This window comes from Syngnathus leptorhynchus, chromosome 8 (genome assembly GCF_054491065.1).
Source record: "Syngnathus leptorhynchus isolate UIUO chromosome 8, UIUO_Slep, whole genome shotgun sequence".
Lineage (NCBI taxonomy): Eukaryota > Metazoa > Chordata > Actinopteri > Syngnathiformes > Syngnathidae > Syngnathus > Syngnathus leptorhynchus.
Window position 1 is genome coordinate 842669 of NC_141202.1, and position 20479 is coordinate 863147.

The following is a 20479-nucleotide window of genomic DNA, read 5'->3' on the forward strand; positions in this document are numbered from 1 at the left end:
TTTATTGTGCAGCTATGTTTCATTTTTCTATCATTGATACGTCATTACCACAGTTTTGTTCAACATGAAGTTGGTACCGTGAAAGCTGACCCAGCCAATGGGAAACGAGCGTTGGTTGGTGCTGATCAATCAGGTTGTTGCGCTCACTGACCTAGTTTTTGTTTATTTTTATTTTATTTCATATCATCTGCATTCAAATTTTAGTATTTAATTTTAAGTTTCATTTAGTTAGTAAAGTTTCGTTTCGTTGAGTTAGTTACTAAACGTGTGTCAAGCTTAATTAGCCAATAGAAGGCAAGCTTGTTCCTTCCATTGACTAATCAGGTTTTAGCTCTTATTGACTAGGCCTCGAGTTCACGACACGTTTTTCCCAAGGTACGTCTCCGCTCACAGGCGATGATTTATTTTTGTACCATTCGACGTTAGTATCGTTATAATGAAAACGCGGTTTTGTTTTGTTTAAACGTATGTGTTAAGCAACTTATTGTTCGTCTTGTGAATGCCTTTCTCATAGCGCCGCCTTCAGCTAAAATGGCCGCCACAGTGAGGACACCGCTGAAAGGCAGATGTGGAAAGCACGCAAGATGCCGAAACAAATTTTATGTGAGTTTAAGTTATACTTCATCTTACGTCAAGCATTAAAACGTTTTACAAACTATGTGTTTTTGACCCGGTTTGGCGGTGTTAACATGTGATAATCTAAAAGCTATAGGATAGCTGGAATGCTAACGCTATGACGACTTTTCATCACGTTATCTGCTTTTATTCCTCTTTCGCTAATGTTCCTTCTAGCTGACAATGCTCCAAACGACTCTTCTGAATGCACGAAGGTATTTTCATGTACTCGAGAAGTGCTTCTGTTACATATTATGAAGGCATAAATTGTGTCTTAAATTGCCTTATGTAAATGAGAGTTTGTGACGACAAAGTCCAATTCACTTAATTGTAGTAACAGACACATTCTACCAATTTAACACAATGAAATGAGCCGTCAACCCTTATTGTTTGAATAGTAAACTCTGTTGACATTATTTCCTTAGAGAAAAATGGCATCCAAATGGGCCTTCTACTGTATCAACACAAGTAAAACCATAATGGTGGTTCTGTGGCGCCGCGTATATACATTTAAATTCCAATGTTTCGCCCTCAATGCCCCCCGCTGACATACAATAATGGCCCTAAAGTCAATTCCCATGAAGTCCCAACCATGATAGGCTTTCTGTGACAAACTTCCCTTTGTCTGTCGGAGCTTCTCTTTCATTATTTCTATTTTTTATCTCAAGGTTTTTTTTTCTCCCTGTAAGCTCCCCCGCATTCATTTTCCTTCCCTTGTCACAAGACGACTTATGTTCAGTGTGGTGAGAAAGGGAGACAGAGTCCATTCATTTTCATTTTCGCAAACCCTTGGTGAAATTTATGGCGTGACCCCTTTTCACCCCCCCCTTAGTCCCAGCGGAAGTGCGCCTCTGTTTTAAAAATAGAACGTTCGTTCCCATGGAAGTTGTGCAGACATTTGTAGATGTTAGCCAGATGTGCCTCCACTCACGCTACATTTGTCACTTTGCGTCGACTGTTTGTGATCTCTCACTATGCAGATGAACATCCACTCCGCATCATCATGTTTTAAGCATATTGTAAATGTATTTAACCACAAAAAATTGCAAGCATACACTACAGTATACAGTGTGATGTTTTGAATTCAATAAGTTTGGAGTTCCACTACCAGATGTACTTTTCTAAAAATGTGTCGGTCAATTTGTGTTCTGTGTCTGAACAGGGATCTGGAGAAAAACCATTCCCAGCTTTAATCGTAGGAGAAGTGAGTGTCAGGTGAGTGTCTTCCAAGCCCTTGTTCCAATTTTCCACTAGTCCATTTCACATAGTATTGAGATGTTACAGTAGCTATTTCTGAGGATGGAAACATTTCGAGTCAACCTCTCCAAGGGGTCATACAGGTAGTGTGAAAGGAGCTTTTGTGACTTTATGGCTTCTTTCTTTGACGCTGGTTGACAACCGAATTGTACTGGAAATTAAATGAATGATGGGAAACATATTGCAACACTCAAGCCCTTTTGATTTGATTAAACTTTTGCACACATCACATTCTCAAAAGCATCAGTCGCACAAACGGTAATGTTTAATAGCCCGATGGCGCCTTCGCGTGGATATTATGGGAATAACATATTGTACTAAAGGGAACACAATTCTTGCAATATGCAGAAAATACATTTACTCTTCTGTACAGCTGCATATATATCATTTTACATGAAATGAGTAAATGTTTTCAAATAAGACCCAGGATAAATATGTGTGAATGGTGTAAAACTGTCGTGTTTATTACCGACAACGGTCATGGATCAATGTGACCCGATATACATCTAATCAGCCCCCAAAAATAATAACACAGTGCAAGTTCTTTTCTTGTCGATGATTTTAAACAAAAATAATATTGAAAAATAGTAAGCCCAGCAGAATAAATGTATATTTCCTTGACCCTCTTCCACATTTCCATACGGGTCAATTTGACCCGCAACATAACAAGAGGGATAAAGTAGTCCTGGCTCGTGAGCTTGTTTGCAGCCTTCAGGCGTTCTGCGTGATCCTCTTGTGCTTTGAAGTTATTTTTTCTTTCTCAATGTGTGTACTTCTTCCTGCATGGGAAAATACACACAGAGGGTCACCAATGTTTGTGTGATGATGATGATGATTATCACGGCGGCGCTGCTTGCAAAAAAAAAAAAGCTGCGCTCGTCTGACCTGCAGCGTCAGTCGTTTGTTTCTCTCGTCCTGCAGTTCTTCCTTCACTTCCTTCATGTCGTGTCTGATCACATAAAGTAAGCAGACGTAAGGCGTCAACGACAAAAAATCAATTAGTCATCGCCCCGGTGTAGACTACAAAAAAAAATCCAAAGTGGTTCGATTGGTTCAGAGTAGACGGCACTCACTCGTGTCGCGTCTGCAGAAGCTCCAGAGCCATCCGCAGATCCTTGACTTCTGTCCACAGACTCTCCAGTGTCGGCTCGTCCTTTTGAGCAATGCTTTGGACTTCCGCTGGCAAGCGGGGAGGCGCCGGGCGCAGCGGAGGCGGACTCTTGGGTCTGAAGTCCACCTTTGCTGGGGGTGGCTTGAGATGCTCTGCACCCTGATTTCCCAAAAAATGCAAAACGTTCTCTATGTTTGGTCCACTGTAAGAAAATGTTGCGAATATTGTACATCACCTTTTGTAAGCCGGGCAGTTTATCAGTTTGGACCTTCTTGGTCACTTCTGGTCCAGAGTCGTTAGGAGTCTGGAGAGAAAATGTTGTTTCACTGATTGGAAGATTTCCTGCTAGTTTTTCTAATGACGTTAAACATGACATAGAGGAACGTTTTCTGACGGCAACTTTGATTCTGTGTCAAAAACATTTGATTTATCCCTGAACCGGTTTGACTCTGCCTCTTGTGGTTCCACTGTTTATCTAATGCACAATGGTACAGAAGTAAAAGTAAGACTTTGCCATTATTATCATCCGATGAACGTCGCGGTTGAGCAGTAACTCGGAATTCAGAGAAAGGCTTGGTAAAGTTTTCTTTCTTTCTTTCTTTTTTTCAAATATACCTGCACTCCGGTGGCCGCGCCTGTGGGCGGTCTCCTCTGGGGTGGCTTGGCCCTGTCGGCTGTAGGGTGGTTCAGCTTGTCGCCTTCCGGGTCCACCCCGTCGAAATGGTCGGCGTTTTTATCCTCTGGGGATTTTGGCGAGCGCTGGGACTCAGTGCCGTTGGCTCTGCAAGAGTAAAATTATTTTCAAAATGGCGCACAGAGGCTTAGTTCAAATGAAAAGGTCTTCACGGTGTGGTTTTTGCGGCTCGCTTGATTTTGTACCAAACGTAGATGCCCTATCAGCAAATTTCAGGAACCCCTTAAATGCGTCTTTGTTTTGGTTTTCTGCTTGTGCGCTCACACAGGAAACAGGAAGGAGGCCAATCTTGCGTGGTTGGTCGGCCCCCATCTGACTCATCCTAGACTTTCTTTGCACTGTTTGCAACGAAAGGTTGGGCATCCTGGCATTCTTCTTTTCCGAGGACGCCGTAGCAACCAAAGATTTTTTAAGGCTTCCCTCCGGGTGCCATTCACGAGCCTTCCTGGCATTTCCCCTCCTGACCTTTACTTGCTTTTTTAAGAAGCGTGACAATTATGTGATTTATTTTTTTTAAATGTGGGAGGTGAAAAGAGTAGCTCACTTGGATAAACGCTTGTTGGCTTCATCTTTGAGTTGAGTCGGGCTGAGTTTGTTGATACTCGGAAGCTTGACTTTGGTCGGGGGATTGCTTCGCAGATCCTTCAGCTCGGGTTTTTCATCTGCAAAGAAACACCAAATGTCAAAACATTTTCCTTTGGACTCGATGATGTGGGTGACGTGTGTTAGTCAATACCTTTTGTTTTTCTCGGCACAGTTTTGTCCATGGCTGGGCTCTCTGTGTTTTCTGAAACATGCAAAAGAAAAATAAGCATGATGATTGCAGTTCAATGTTTTCAGAAATTCATAAAAACTGTGCTAACCAGTTTGTCGATGCGCTAAGCAGTGCGTCACCGTGCCCCCCCCACAATAATTTACTTTTTTAACTATATTAACAGGTAGGGAGAAAAAGAGAATCAACTTTCTTCCTGTTTGTTTGGGGATAAAAGTCATAGATCCAATTAAAAATGTTTTTTGACCCCCCCCAATTTCCCAATTTAGTTAAAATCAACAAAAGTCACTTTTCTTTGGTTTCTGAAAAAAATCACACAAAAACAGTTCAAATTATTTAATTCAAAAGAAAGTATTTTTAAAAATTAAGTTGCTGCCTTATTCTTGCAAATTTCTTCTTTCAAATTTTAATCTTGATATTTTTCAGAAAATATTTCAATAGAAACAAAATAACATTTTGTAATACAATCAAGCCATTTCTACGTGTTAAAAACATGCAGTGAAACTTTCCATGTCTTGCAAAATCTTGACAAAAATAATTCAGTAATATGAGCCAATCACATGCTCCCATCTTTCCAAAAAGGTTTTTACTGACTCATTTAAAAAGAGCACCACAACCTGAAGCTAAAACAGAGTTCAAAACCTAGCCAGCTGAATTTTAACACAAACTTTGAAAAGGTGAAGTCTGCTCTCAACTGTAATTAATTGCACTGCAGCCAAAGCTCCCAAGGGTCACAACAGCAATTAAAACTTGCGCCCTGTGGCCTAGCTCAGCCTCCAATCCAATCAGTGTTTCATACAAATCCAGACCAATATAAAGCCAAATCTCATCAAAAACCTGCATGAGACTTACACGAAGCGTAAACGACGAAGCGGACAATGTGGCAGCAGCGAAAGGAAGCCCACCTCGCGTATTCACAGCCTTTCCTCTCAAGTGTGCTAACACACTTGCAAAGCAGCATGACTCTTGTAGAAATGTGATGAGAATCCCCCCTCCTTTCTCCTCACCTCCCCACCCGTTTCCTTGCAAGACTCCCAGACAATGTCACATGACCTCTCACTCACCACCTCCCTGCCCCTTGGGACGCTTCCTGGTGGGGGAACCAACTGTGACGTCAATCCACCACCAAACAACATAGTCTCCATTTAAAAAAACAAAACAAAAAAACATTACCCTAGCACCTTCTGGTGCAAATTTTGATTATAATTATGCTTTTTATGGTTATAGCTATGATGTGCCTTTAAAAGGCGGGTCTTGGTGGTGTCTGCTTGTGAGGCTTGGAGTGTGAGCTGTGGCCAACAGCAGCTCCTATCTGCTTTTAGTCACCACCATGTAATCAAATTAAACCAACGCAATAGGAATAAGTTATAAAAGATAGACGTCACAGTTCCAGCCACTAGCAACCGACCGTTGCCCTTTGACCTTTTCCAATCCAATCACAGAACTCACTGTCATGACTTTGAGAATCAAAGTTCATCAGTGCTGCTCTGTTTAATCATTTCAGCATTCCAAAAAACGTACCTGGGACTTCCTTTTTGATGTTGCGTGCAGGCGGTAGGTTGTTGTTGCCAGCCTGGTGAACCGAGCACAGACAAAAAGCAAACCTCAAGTTAGCCACACTTTGTGGTTTCAATACTCCTCCTTGTTATGACTTTTTAACACACACTTTCCACTGAGAGACTTTTGGGTGGGTGAGCAATTCTCAAAACAGAAAACCATGAGTCACTGCATCCTGGCAGCGAGTTAGATATTTATAAACAAGCTTTTTAGGAAGAAATGCGTTTTCTTTTTAATTTATAGTTTTTTTTCAGGGTGTTATGTAAATGTCAATTGTAGTTTTCTTGATTCACTCACATTCAGACTGTCCATTGGCGGTATCACCATGACAAAGTTATCAGGGAAGAATCCGCAGCGTCCGTTGAGTTCGCCTTCCCACCAGCCGTCATCTTCGGTTTCCTTCAGATGCAGATGAAAGTGGCATTTAAAAAGAAAGCAATTGTCCCAAAACGTAAACATTGCAAAAGCCTCCATGTCAGTTGTTATCAAAGTCATCTCAAATTCTTTTCAATATTCTTTATTTTCTTCTTCTATCATCTTCGTCTATCTTAGCTTTATTCAAGACTTCTCTGAAATGTCTCATTCATGTATGACTTCATTCATCAAAACATTCATTCACATCTTGCGGCACGTGATATTCTGGAGAGAGGTTGGACTGGTTCGGCTGGTTCGTAACAAAATGACAAATATGGGATTCAAAGAAATAAGAAAAGGCACCTGTAGGTAAATATAATGTTTGGGAAAACAGTAGAGAAATGTTTATGAACCTTTCTCAGTATCACCACCACATCCCCAATCTTCAAATCCAACTCGTCCTCTGCTTTGGCCTTGTAGTTGAACATAACTTGACAACACTCCACCACTGAGGAAAGACGACAAATATTCCTTCCGATGTTAAATGAGTTCTTAACCTCATTGGATCACAACTTGCCTTCAAGTAGACAGTGACTTTCCAAATATTCTCTGAGAATTCTCACAATTACAGAGGTGGATTGATTTTTGTCACCGTATGGGAACCCCCCCAGCGTCAATCGCCAAAGTCTTATTGTCAAGAGTGTCGAAACTCAAATCAGGACTTTTAAGTCATGTGAACTTAGTCCTGGAAAACCCCCGACGCCTCAAGGTAAATGCATAAGCAGTACACAGACAAACGAAACTGCGTCAAACGTATTACTCAGATTATCACTGACCTCACCCGTGACAAATCCAGTTCCGGAATTTTGCACCTGTCACTTGATGGCTGCTGGTAAGGTTATGAACAGACCAGTTCATCTGCTTTTTTGCTACGGTGTATCTTATGTAAGGCCTGTCCTGCAATCACCTGAACATTACATTACATTAAAATATTATTAGCGCAACCTACCAGTTTTTGCTTTGCTGCGAACCGTCGCTCTCTGGGATATCTGTAAAATGGATCAAAACACCATCACGAGAGTGACCAGACTGGCATGTCGTACTGTCATTGCAGTTCTGTACCTCTTTGCTGAAGACCGCATCGCTTAACTTCGGTCTGGCTTTGCTATCATTGTGTTTGCCATCTGGGAAGACAAATTCGGTTGAACACATTCAGTTCTATGAGCTCCCTCAAACGTTGCCCTTCTTGAGACCCATTAAAGCAAACCTTTTCCCGATGCAGGTCAATAAACATTGCTGAGCTTTTTAAGGACCCAAGAAAAATATTTGTCAAAAGAATGATAATGATCTCAACGATTCCAGGAGGGTCTTTGCCCTGCCCGGCTCAAAAAGTATATGCTGGACCCACCTTTAGGGGGGACGAAGATCTCTCTGACAAAGTTGCACGGAAACGCCCCCACTCTGCCGTTTTTGATGCCCATCCACCATCCATCTTCAATCTATCACGTAGAAAAGACGGCACACACTTCAGAAACATACTGTAGTTATCTAACAACCTGAAACATCTGTCAATCGTCTCATTGTACCCTCAGGATCTAATCTTTGTCCCCTGTTGACCTGGCATCTAAACACTAGAACGACGCTACTGTACCCAAAATGGTAACTCTCACCTGAGCAAACCTCAAGTGCATTCCCCTGATTGATTTATTTGTTTAGCTCACTCGGGTGTCTGTGGCTGCCAAGTGAGTGGAACCTTACCTCGCTGATGATTTCCACTGTCTCCCCGACGACCAGCTGCAGCTCGTCGTCGTTCAAGGGACTGTAGGCAAACACCACCTTGCATGTCCTTACTTGTTTCATCCTCTTGGCTGGAGAGAGAAAAGACTAAGTCACAGCAAGCAAGTACTCTACTGCAGATTTACAGAAGATTTGGATGGATACTTGTTCGGATGCTTCTTGGTTCTCTCTTGCTGTCCCCCATCAAATAAACAGGCACCTCCTGTGAATACCCCAAAAAACATGTCGGTAAACACAGATAGCCAGGACCCAGATGTCCACCGTCAAACAGACCTTGACAAAGTTGGCCGGGAAGATGCCTCGCTTCCCACGCACCTCGCCCTCCAGCCAACCTTCTTCGCTAGCCTTTGTAACGTTTTTCACCACGTCCCCCATTTGCACGGAAATCTCGTCCCCCATGGTTCCCTCGAAGTTGATCAACACCAGAACCTCTATAACACGATGGGCAAGCGGGACAGATCATTACTGTAGATTTCGTTTGAATTTAGCACTTAATCGTTGCGTCTCGATCCCTGATTCCTAGCAAACCAAAACAATGGTATGTCTCTAAAAGAAGCAGTAGTAGGCTCACCCATTGTGTCCGTCTTTGTCTTGCTTAGTCCGGTGTTAGTCCCAACTTGCTAATGTCGTAGTTTGCGACCTTCCTACTTGTCTAAAATTAACATTCAGCCTATTCCGTGGCTTATCATTGCACGCCGAAGGAGGAAGGAGGGTAGAGTGAGAGCTGCAAGGAGGGAGGGAGGGAGGGAGGGAGGGACGCGACAGGCTGAAGAAAAACAGGTGAGGCAGGTTTATACTGCTTCCTGAGACACTGAGTCAGGTCATAAGTGTTTACCACCTTGCTCACGAGGAGATGTAAACATTGACAACATATAGCTCTGAAGAAGGTGGCCAAAGTTGCATGAGGTTCTGCGAGGAGTTAGTAGTGTTGGGGAAGAGCTTGAGGCAATTAAAAAAGCAGAACTCGTTTAGTGCAACGTTTTGGTGTTGAATGTTTTGAAAGCCCGAGTAACGTGTTTCAGTCTACCAAGTACATAGTTTACTTCTGGTTTCCATGATGCTAAGTCTTCAGTTTCCATATCAGATGTTATTGGAGAGTTAGTTGAGAGTGGATCAACAGAACTGCGTTGTGTATTCATTTGCTTTTGACTACATTAATCAGCAAGCAATTCTACACAATCGACCGAAGGATCAGTTCGAATCATTTTGATATCCTTGGCAACTTTGACAATCGCAATTGGCATTGAGGAGAATCAATTGAGAATCAAAGAGATGAGGCGATTAAAAGACACTCACATTTAATAAAACAGTTTTCAAAAGCAAACACCCCAGATTATTCTAAAGTCATTTAGCTCCAGCATAACACAAACAGGCACACCAGGTGAACGCAAATTCTACTAACTGCAAATTATGCACATCATTTAACCCAGTGGAGACCATTCATCACAACCTTTGAATAATCTTTATGGTTTGTATAAATTATTTCATGTAAACACTCCGTGTATACTATGAAAGCCGGTCTGCTTGTGGGAGCAGACGTAAACACATCATTTTAAGATACTTTGGCCAACGAAAATGCTAATTCTGTGTTTAAAGTTTTTACCATTTCTAGTGTAAAAAAATGTCATTTGATATCATTGACACATCACACAATGACATGTTGTTTTCTACATCTAGCCAGCTAAAGCTCCTACTGTGAATAACAGAAATTCAAAATGTGACCACAATGTTACAAAAGTCCAGGTAGTTTGCTTTATGCTAAAATATTGTAAATCCGACAGATGACTTGGCTTTTTGATGACCCTTTACAGCTTGGTCCCTTTGTCTGATCCAGGCCAACAAAAGTGTGCTTGAATCACTGCAGTATGTGACACAACTAGAACTATAAAAAAAAAAAGCATGGTGTCTTACAATTCAACAGTTTAATCCATCATTTTTTTTAAACCCAGCATTCCCTCCCCTACTGATGCGGTCTTTGAATTTAAAAACTTTGTGACAATTTGAAAAGTTGGAGGCACAAAGCAGGATTTTTTTTTTTAGTGGCACTCCAAAAAAACCTATAACCAGGTATGGTATGTGAAACAGTAATGCACCGTGACTGTCAAGTACCAGTGAGTCATCTTGAAAGAATTGAAGTCAGATGTTGAACTTCTGGAATCGGCGTTTGTCGATTTATTCCAGTGGACGCGAATCAGATCCCATTTGAAAACGGTCTCTTAAGATGTGGATGCTCAAGTATTTCCATCTTTCTTTTGCCGTTCTGTATGGTCTTCCTGCATGCCACTTTTCTCTCCGTTGACCAGGAACTTATCTTGGGCCCACGTGATGTTGGCTCCCCCGACGTTGGTTTTTCGTATGATAAACCTCGGCCATCCACGTGACAAGCCACCTCCGTCAAGCCCTTCTCGGTTGTCCATCTGCTTGCTGGCTTCTACCTTGGCGTCTCTATCATCGTGCTAGGCCCAAAAATGGAAATACATGACAAGTTAACAATTATTAAGAACTGAGCTGGATGTGGGAAGAAACGTGTCCTACCAAGTAGTATGCTCTGCTCTTTGGGGGACTTTCCTTATCCCAGTCTTCGTTTTTGGGTGCACCTGCAATGTCTGGATTGCAGTCTCCCGGGTGGTTGCCCTTCTTCCAGCCTCTTCCGCGAAATCGTACTTGCTACAATCATAACGTGGTAGCTCAATCTCCAAGTTGTGGTAATTATGAAGGAATAGTATTGATTTGGGAACTTACAAATTCTCTCCACGGTGTTTGTTTCTCTTCAGGGGTCTCAGTTGAAGCGAGCCGAGCCCTGTTAAAGCCATCGTTTTTGAGCTCGGCCTTGGGCATGTCATCCTGAAGGGACTTAGAGGAGGACGATGAGGAGGATGACCTGGAGCGAGAGTACTTACTCTCACTGGTCCTACAGAGAAAACGGTATGTGTACATTCCAGCAATTTTATTCCAATATCTTAAAAGGATGTCGCTGTCGCACATACTTTGATTTTTTGGAAAACCTTTCTTCAGGTTTCTCGCGATTCTTGTCTGGGGAATCAGCAACCCCGTCCTGATTGTAATCTCTTTCACGGCCAGAGTGCTTTTTACGGCGTTCGATATCCAACCGAAGGTCCATTGGGTCACCCTTTGTTTTTTCCCCAACGTCCTGAGCGATGCAAAACAGAACAGTGTCGTGGACATATTTTGGATTAGAATGCAGATGTTAAGTCTGCCAAGATGCTTCGTGAGATAAACTCAACAGTCCATGGGAACAAGAGCTAGGTAACAATACAAGTACAGTACAAGTTTAGCTTGTTTTTGCAATCTGAGCCCATCTTTTTATTTTTTACATTGATAGTCGTTTAAAACAGTCTTTTGGGGGGCTCATGGAAGGAAATGAGACTACTCAACAGCACCAAAACGGATATAGACTACACACCGATCTTCTTACAGATTGCGGCTATAATTAAATATCTACTCAATGTAGGACAGTCGAGTGATATCCAATTCAAATGAGTCACTCAAGAATTCTAATCATGCTAAAATCAATTGCTGCACACAAGATGAGAACCAGCCTTGAGTTTGAAGGTAAGTGCATTTGGTCTAAAAATCATCATTTAAGTGCTGAGCTTTGTCGACATTGTAACATGTACTCCTAAATGTAATTGTAAGCAAAGTAGCAATTTCTTGCTCTTTTTTTGGATATTGCCAACGTTTTGATACTTACAAAGACAATAAGTCCCTTGAACATCTTGGGCACGGCGGCATCCACGTTTTGACTTTTATCTTATTCATTAGCCTCATGGTTAGGCTCGTGCCAACATAATAACCGACTCACGACAGAAAGTCAAAAGGCCACATTGACATTCATTCATGAGAGGGCAAGCACTCTAAAGGCGTCTGTCTTGCTCATTGACGTGCAGTTTTGTTTGCCCCCATTTATACGTCATAGTGCAAAATATTCAGTCACCTTGTTAGTGCCATCCTCTGAGCTTTTCATTGCCTCAAAAACCTGTGAGTGTTTCTTAAAAGCACTTGGTGATACGTCAATTCTCCTGAAAAAGGGATCACACAACATAACCATTAAGACAGTGTGCAATGGTGGAGCTATGAAGACAACACTGGACAGGACAATGAAGAATGAAGACTTGACCATTGCCCGGATAGAAAACAAACAACAGTTCAGGTAGGACAGTGGAGAGAAATACCTGAAAGCTGCTTTTAAAATAGCAGGTGAAGCCACAGTACACTGAGAGTTGTTCACTCATGAGGGCGACTCTACCTGTGAATCTCTGGGCTTTTTCTGGGTTTCATGCTCTCCCTCTCTGCAGCTTGCCTTTGGTACATGGTGAATCGCTCATTGAGAGTCATTCGGGAAGACGCAAAGTGATGAGCTGTGACAAAAAAAAAAAAGAAAGATGAAGAACACTGGAACTTTTTTGTTTTTCCTCCAGATGGCAAAGCAAATCTTGAGCAGAATGATGATGATGAACACGATAGAAATAAACTTTTCTGAACGCACCTCTGATGTGGTGCAGGATGGTCACAATGTGCTGAGCAAACAGCTCGGCGGTAGTTCTCTGCATCGGCGCAGTCTGAACGTGTTGAAAGATGGAGCGGAACTCCTGGCCTCTCTTTGAGGATTGCACCAGGTCCTGAGACAACTGTCGCTCCTGAGCTAAAATCTCGGAAGTGCTGAACACGATCAAAATGATTGTGAGTCAATTCCAGGTTCATAGCAAAATATCCAAAGCAGAAAACCACAACTTACCCTATCATGCTGTCTCCAAGGAAATCCATTCTGACATTAATCTTAGGCTCAGGTTTTCTCAAGGACAACAACGACGAGTCCTCTTCTGTCATCATAAACATCTCCCTGTCAGAGTTCCGCCTCAATAGTGGCACGGGAGATGGCGTTGAGAGAGATTTCGATATTTTCATGGGTTTGCAACCCAGCTCTTCAAAGGTTGCAGACATTTCCCGCCGAGCAATGGCAGCCGATTTCAGAGCATTGTAACTCTCCTCTCCGAGAGCTTTGAATTCACTGTCGGCTCCCTGTGAGGAGGCCACGCTTTGCCATCTGTCAAAGCACTCATCAAACGGCTCTCTGGATGAATGAACAACCTTTGGCTTTGAGTTGTCAACATCCCCATTGTGCCTGTCTTTGTTTTGTGACTTTGAGAGAGGTTTGTGGAGGATTTCGTCCTCCGCCTCAGATGCAGAAGGAGAATCCTTAAGTAAATGATTTAAAGTCACTTTGCCGTTTAGGTCTTCTGTGTGGCACTTTGATGGTGGCTCAGCGACACCTGCCGGTGCTGGACCATTTATATCGGCTTGATCGTCTACAGTATTTGCCTCTGTGCTCTTGTTTTCCCAACTGGGTTTGGGTTTTTTATTGTGCTCCTTCAGAAACCTAAACAAAGGTAACAAAAAAAGAGAGACAGAGCTAGCGTAACTTAACAGACAACAACTGAAGTGATGGTTATTAGTAACATAAGAACAAAATCTGTCTTACTTTCTGAAAGCGATGGAGATGGCTGCTTTGTCTCCATCAGGGAATTCCTCGCTCTTGAATATGTCAAGGCTAGAAAGCATTTGGTTTAGTGCTTCCTGTGACATTTGTGTAGAGGGTGCATTACACATTGTGTCCCAAGAGGGGGCACCATTGCTGGTGTCATTCTGAGATGAGCTACCAGCCTGGTTTGACTTTTGGCTGTTCTGAAGATTGACAGCCAGATTTTCTTGACTGGCTTTCTTTGGACTGCTGTTATATTCAGTCAGGATATGCCAGCCCCCCTCAGTTGACCCACCACTTGGACCTTGGGCATCTCCCACCTCAAATTGCTCGCCATCTGCCTCCTCTTTCTGGGCCTCCTTGGTCAAGAGCTCCTCTTTTACATTGTTGGAACTCTGAATACCCACCAAAGCCCCTTTGGGAGAAGAGCCATGAGAGGAAGCGTTAGAATATTGAGATTGCCTTGATAATGGAGAAAGGGATCGGTCAGTGTGGTGGGATTGTCCTGGAGGAGGGGGGCTTCCAGAGAATTTCTGGACGTAGGGTCGCCCTCGGGACTGGTTTTGGTGCTGCTGTTTTTGCTGCTTCTGGGGGTTTTGCTTATAATTTTTCCAGTTGTTACGAAAATTATTGTTGTTGTTGTAGTTGTTATTGTAACCTCTGCCGCCGCTGCCGCCACCACCACCACCACCACCACGCTGGTATCGTCCACGTGAGAAGTATCCCCGTCCTCTGCCTCGGAAGTTGTACGGCCTCCGGAAGCCGCGGTGATATCCCCGTAACTCACGGCTGTTCTGATATTTCTTGTCACGGTTATAAAGTGGCGATTGAGATCTTGACCGTGATCGAGACCGTGACCTAGAGCTAGAAGAACAAGAAAATCAAGTTCAAAGTCTGCTTATTATCTCCACACCTGGCCTGGTACACAAAAGAGTGAAATGTGCATTTAATTGAATTGGGGCAGTGGAGGGAAGTAACAAAGTAGCTTTTTCAGGTATGTGTACTTTTAAGTATTATTGTTTCTGCTGACTTGTTGTTTTTACTAGGCACATTTTAAAAAACTTGTGCATAAAATTTCTACCCCTTTTTCAACCTCATAATTTATGGATTGGTGATTTATCCGTAGTACTGTACTTCACCCCAGAAACAAAAATGAGCTACAGCTTCTTCTGTCCTTACGAGTCTGGAACCTCCTCAATTAAGTAGCCATTCATGCAGTAAAGATGGACTTTAAGAATACCAATGTGCAGTGACAAAATGCTCCACATGGTGGCTCTAGTGATCCTCTTATGTACATTACTCCAGCGTCAACATAGAATATACCGTAGTCTGCAATTTATTGCTAAGCTCCTATAGTATCTTATCTCTATAGTATGCCGTATGTGCGTGCTAGATCCATTTTGAGACTCCTCACTGGTACATTTGATGTTATAGGCGGTTCACATCTGCTGTATACATTAACATATCATCTTCCAGACCTTTGGTGTAGACATCAATAGTTAAAATGTTTTCTGAATTTTTCCACCCATCTTTTACAAGGCCTAGTATTGTACTCAAGTTTCCGCCATCAATGGAAAAGTAATACGACTGAACTCTACCAACCACCTATGTATGCCAAACCCAACGCACCCATCCAACAGCAACATAAAAGATGTGAAAGAGAGCTTAAAGATCGACAATGCAAAAAAACTCACCGCGTCCGTTTTTTCATTGGAATACCGCGTGATTCTCAAGGCAGCACACTGAGCTGCTCTGCACACTTAAAGGCAGTGAGTTGCGCTTACACTCCAGCTGTGTCACATGGGCCAAACAGAGAAGGAGGGCTCTACTCAAATCCTGTTTGACTCTATGCTTGCCGGTAATGACGATTAACCAATCGGTGGAGAGATGACTAATGGCAAGATCAATTGGGAAAAGATATTTCAAATGTTATCAGCCCAAGGCAAAGACACAACGTCATGAAAATCGGTGAAATCTACCTGTATCGATGTCTCCTGGATCGGGATCGGGAGTGACTTCTTTGAGAGTGCGAGGTGGACCGGGATCTGGAGCGCGATCGGGACCGGGATCTCGAGTGACTCCGAGACCGGGAAGCTGATCTTGTGGCTCTGGACATCCCCGCTGGCAGGCCAGGCACCTCAGACTACTTTCATAGAACAAACAAAGTAATCCATTCCAGTCACAAGTTTAAAAAAAAAGGCAAAAATGCACATTCCTAATAAGAACATGGGCAATAGAACATCTTTAATTGGTTCAGTGGTATTCTCGGGTTAAATGAAGGAAAAATGAGAGAATTGCCAAAGAGACCACCATCCCAGGAAAAAACTGTTGAAAGAAAACCAAATGGAGTAAACAAGCAGCTTCCAAAGAGCAGGGTAGGCACTGCGTAGTAGTTTCAACCACATGCTGTTTTTATCTAGTCACTGCTACTTATTTGCATAAAGGGCGGACTTGTCTTGGTCAACTCCGCCACTCACCATTGTCTCTGCTGCAGAAAATTGCACAGTAATTCACGCCGAGTCTACAAACCTAAGATGGTCTTTAGCAACCGATCATTCTAGTCTATAATTTCTTTGTCATACATAAATCTGAAAATATGAATTCTGAAGCCCCCAAAACACAGACTTGGCTGGACATTGTGAATCTAATACCACATGAGCTCAACATGAGAATACTTCCTTGCGTTTATTACACGTGATTGCAGTTTTCATTTGAACATGGTCCGGATAAAACCTGCTTCTGTCAAATGAATTGTTTTACGCCACATTAAACCGTATAAAGCAATGGAATCTGCTCTATAAAGCTGTACAAAGATAACAGAAGACTCAAGCAACAGGAATCTATAGATTTCTTGGTAGAGGTCTGTGATTTGCAAAGGATCACCAGAGTCCTCTCCCTGGACTTTGGATCAAACTACCGACCGCATATGACAGAGATTACAAAAGTGGCGCACCCTATTGCATTGGTTGTCCCGGGGTGTATATCCCTGCTACTATTTTGGAAAGTATTGAAACCAATCTGTCTTCTCCCCCCTTTTGCTCCTCTTTCATAAGCACCACGAGCACGCTGCTCCCCCCTGTTCGTGGCACTTTGTTGTCATTGGCTTTCAGGGTGCAATTTCCTGAAGGCTCCAACCTCAAGCAAGCAAATTCTGAGCTTAGTCTGCATATTATAAGAGCGTGACATTCACATGTGCTCTTTTTAGTAGTAAAATGGTGGACTGTTTTTCCTCTTGACATATCAGAATCCCTTTAGAGGTTCACTTGCATGACAGTAGATGTCCTGGAACATCTGGACGACATTGGAAAGGAAGTGTAAAAGAGACGGACAATAAGCTTCCTCTGTAAAATGACCTACAAACTGCATGCAACTGGAATCCTTTATTCCATGCCACATTTCGTCTGTCAGCTCTGGCCTTTCTGTCTTTGGGTACTATGACAACACCTATCTTCTGTTTGTCAGGATGGAGCCGCAGTGTCAGCCCAGCTATCTGTCCACTCTCACCCGAGGTGATTGGTATTCGCCCCTTCACAAAACATCGTAGCAATTGAGTAGGACAGGTCTTAATCATTCAAGATCCACCAACGTGGTTCCTCGTGGTGGCCACATTGTGTTTATGCAGTTTAAAGTACCAAAAGCTTATGACTATTCTTATCAACTTGTTTCTTGTCAAGTTGTTAAAAGCTCACAGTTGTTGCATCTGTTTCGGAGGTCTCAATCAATAACCATGTGCAGCTGTACCTCTGGCTTCCAACATATTGTCAGCAACCTAATGACTGAACTTTTAGCCTCTTAAGGGAGCTTGTTGCGTGTTTGGCCTTTTAACTAGTCAACACTGGATTTACTCACAAACGCGTAGCGCTACCACACTTGTGAGGGCCTTTTAATGGATTCACTACAACAGAAGTGATCATGTTAACTACCTCACATTTGACAACCCGATGACACTCACAGTAGCAGTGAACCCCAGGGAAGAGAATGTTCTGAATCCAGGTCAAAGATATGGTCCTTTCATAGACAACAACATGACAGCTGTAGTTTAATTTCACGTAATCCACAATGGCCCTGCAACTCGATACGCAGCTCTTTAGTGTCACTGAGCCAATCCACTGCAATTGATGTGATCTCGGCTTTACCAAAATGAAACAAGCCTTCCACTCCCCTTGTCAAGACACGTTGAAGCGGTTAGGATGGACAACAGGGCCTCAGAGAAGATAAGCCACCCAGCTTCCTGCTCGCTTATTAAACAAAAACAAGTGCTTCGCTTCTGTCTGAGGAGGTCTTGGGTCGCGGGCGTACTTTGACAAACCTTCTTTGTCAAACGTAAATCCATATGCGAGCGCTAAAGTACGACCGAGTGTCACCCAGACATCCTTGCGTTGACTCACTTCCCGACGCATCTGTCGTCGCCGTGTTTGCACACGAGAAGGACGCCATCAGCTGAAGTGGCTCGTCTCTATTTTGGTCTGCCGGCAACAGGCCGGCGATGAGTTATAGCTTCATACTTGCAAAACATGCACAGTTGCCATTTGCGTTTTCCTTTGGGCCTTGTAGTCAGCATGGAGATAAGATGGTGTTAACCAAAAGGGCGGGGGGTGGAAGTCCTTTTAAACTCATTGTACAACCTCATACGGCGTTTTTTGGGGCAATTTTATCAAAACTTTCTGCATTCATATGAATGAAAATGCTTCACAGTAAATTTTGCTATTCACAAATTCACCTCTTTCTCTTAAGACCGAATTTATTATTTTTTCCGTATTATTTGAGATGCAATGTAGTGTAGTGCTACAACGGCGCCGCTCCCAAACAATGAGCTCAATGTTACGGACACGCTCGGCTTTATGTTTATCGTACGATCAAACCGCAACAGGACACCGGACCAAAATGAAAACTCATTAATAGACCACGAGACTGTAAATACAGACACTCCTTATCATTGTGCGTGGGCAGTATGTGTGTGTTCTCGCAGACAGCTGGTGTTTATCAAAGCAGCTCAAATGGAATCGGGCATCCCGACAGCAAATTACATTCTTTAACATAAGTCACCCCAAAGAATAGACTGGAACTTGTAGATTAAAAATAAAACCGAAAGGAATCCCTACAAGTCTATTGGAACATGTGACTATGTTTGTTCTGTAGGTGGAGTGGGTGAAATCTGCATTCACAACCATTCTGATGAAACAAAATTGAAACAGGCCATTCAGGATATTAATGCAAATATTTCATTTTTAGTATTTCTACAATTTCTCCAGTCATGAAATCATTTGAAAAGGAATAGTCAAAGGTATTCAAATTGCCCCAAAAGGTAACTCCACGAGTATCCAGACCTTTCGCCGCCCACTTTCTTTTTTGGAGAACTACCGCAGTGACTCTAACTGTGTACACTTCTTGGAGCTCGTCCCGACTCCTCTTCACCACAAAGGGGAACTGGTGCAGCCCACTTCATAAATCATTTTCCCCTCTCTAATTGCCTGCTCACATGTCACTGCACACTTTCTCCTGATTGAGTGCAGTTTGCTAAATGTGTCATGTTCTGCCCAAGTAATGAATGTTAAAAGGAGCATAAAGAAGTAACCTACCGGTCAGGGTTTTTGCTCAGCGTTGATGTTGCCTCATATTCAGCAGCAACTAAAAGTGTGCAAAGTTGTCCCACTGTAATGCTCCTTGCCTGTGTGTGTGTGTGTGCGTGCGTGGATGGATGGATGGATATGTGTGTGTGTGATCTGCAGTGGCGACTGGCTCACTTATGGCTACTCGCATGTGTGCACGCATGTGTCGGTGGGAGTGTGCGTGCGTTTGCAACCGAGAAGGGGCGTGCCCTCTGCCCTCCCTTTTAGTGTGTGTGTGTGTGTGTGTGATTATCTCAAGACAGTGATTCAAAATATATATTGTACACATATATTAAACACGTATACAGTAGAATTAAAAATAAATAACATGAATACGACTTAAGAAGTTAAAAAAATAATCGAACAAATTCAAGAGATATATTAAATCTGTCTGAACTAAACTTTTGTAATATCTATACATTTTGATTTATTTTGAATATCATCACTTTTCAATTAAAAACGTGAAATTTCTTAAATTTATCCCCAAAACATCCAAATACTTTGGATAAAAAGAAATTAACAATAAACACTATATGCTACATGAAACAAATTGAAAGAAAATTGAACAAACATTAACATTGATAAAACATGACAATTCGAGAAAGAAAATCAATTTTAATGAGTTTAATAATTATACAATGGCTCATTCCATCAACACGTGCAGGTATTTAAGAGCGTTACTTAACCTGGTCTTGTCTGTAGCAACAAACACCCGCAAGAACGCCACAAGGACGTCATAAAAACGTTTCTAAAAAAAAAACCAAAAAAAAAAACCTCTCGGGGTGGCAAGCCAAAAGTGTTTTTGCTGTGCGCTGGAAGCAAAAAGTCACAGCTCTTGGACCACAGATGAAAGCAGGGTCTCTAATTGAGTGCAGTTGTGCAATATTAGTCACTGCATCCATTCATGATTCTTGCTCAAAAAAGTCAGCTAGCATAAGCCCCAGCTCAAACGTGACTTTCCAAACGACAAGCATACGGGTTGTAATTTTCCTCTGTCATTCAAGGCCTCTATTAAGAGATATTCTAAATTGCCTGCAAAACACAGATGCGTTCATCGTTAAACAGTCGCCATATTGACGCTGACATTGGATTTGTTTTACCTACAAGCATTCTTTTCATCGGAGCATGTTTTATGAAGTGCGCTGGCTTATCAGTTGACGGCTAAATGGAGGCTGAGAAGGCTCGCATTGTTATTGTTTAATCGAGTCGGCGG

The 20479-nt window shown here is 42.5% G+C and overlaps 2 protein-coding genes and 1 long non-coding RNA gene across 6 annotated transcripts in view; 1 reads left to right on the forward strand and 2 right to left on the reverse strand.

The window, feature by feature from the left end:
• Window positions 1-141: 141 nt before the first annotated feature.
• The window catches only part of LOC147051549 (uncharacterized), a 36859-nt gene continuing 16521 nt past the window's right edge, over window positions 142-20479 (forward strand). Inside the window, exons 1-4 of the long non-coding RNA XR_015066869.1 lie at window positions 142-375; window positions 515-603; window positions 1778-1830; window positions 10932-11082. This is a non-coding gene — a long non-coding RNA (uncharacterized LOC147051549). The remainder of the gene's footprint in view (window positions 376-514; window positions 604-1777; window positions 1831-10931; window positions 11083-20479) is intronic.
• mnmip1 (manchette microtubule inner protein 1) lies at window positions 2120-8873 on the reverse strand. Its single transcript, XM_085917955.1, has 17 exons — window positions 8729-8873; window positions 8431-8588; window positions 8302-8359; window positions 8119-8228; window positions 7769-7859; window positions 7483-7544; window positions 7370-7409; window positions 6774-6868; window positions 6304-6405; window positions 5971-6022; window positions 4414-4464; window positions 4222-4339; window positions 3599-3764; window positions 3219-3287; window positions 2946-3142; window positions 2758-2821; window positions 2120-2651 (listed from the first exon to the last, which is right to left on the reverse strand). Exons 1-17 carry the CDS (start codon window positions 8730-8732, stop codon window positions 2619-2621), a joined length of 1470 nt encoding a protein of 489 aa, XP_085774081.1. The 5' UTR covers window positions 8733-8873; the 3' UTR covers window positions 2120-2618.
• On the reverse strand, window positions 9451-19402 carry thrap3a (thyroid hormone receptor associated protein 3a). Of its 4 annotated transcripts, none has more exons than XM_085917944.1 (11): window positions 19237-19402; window positions 15637-15803; window positions 13658-14521; window positions 12914-13555; window positions 12665-12837; window positions 12425-12536; window positions 12113-12197; window positions 11145-11308; window positions 10900-11068; window positions 10693-10824; window positions 9451-10613 (listed from the first exon to the last, which is right to left on the reverse strand). In XM_085917944.1, the coding sequence occupies exons 2-11, from the start codon at window positions 15771-15773 to the stop codon at window positions 10389-10391; spliced, it is 2703 nt and encodes a 900-aa protein (XP_085774070.1). In that variant the 5' UTR covers window positions 15774-15803; window positions 19237-19402; the 3' UTR covers window positions 9451-10388. The 4 variants fall into 4 exon arrangements, with proteins under 4 accessions (XP_085774070.1, XP_085774072.1, XP_085774071.1 ...); XM_085917946.1 differs by lacking the exon at window positions 19237-19402 and adding an exon at window positions 15352-15548 and having other exon boundaries at window positions 15637-15761; XM_085917945.1 differs by lacking the exon at window positions 19237-19402 and having other exon boundaries at window positions 15637-15962.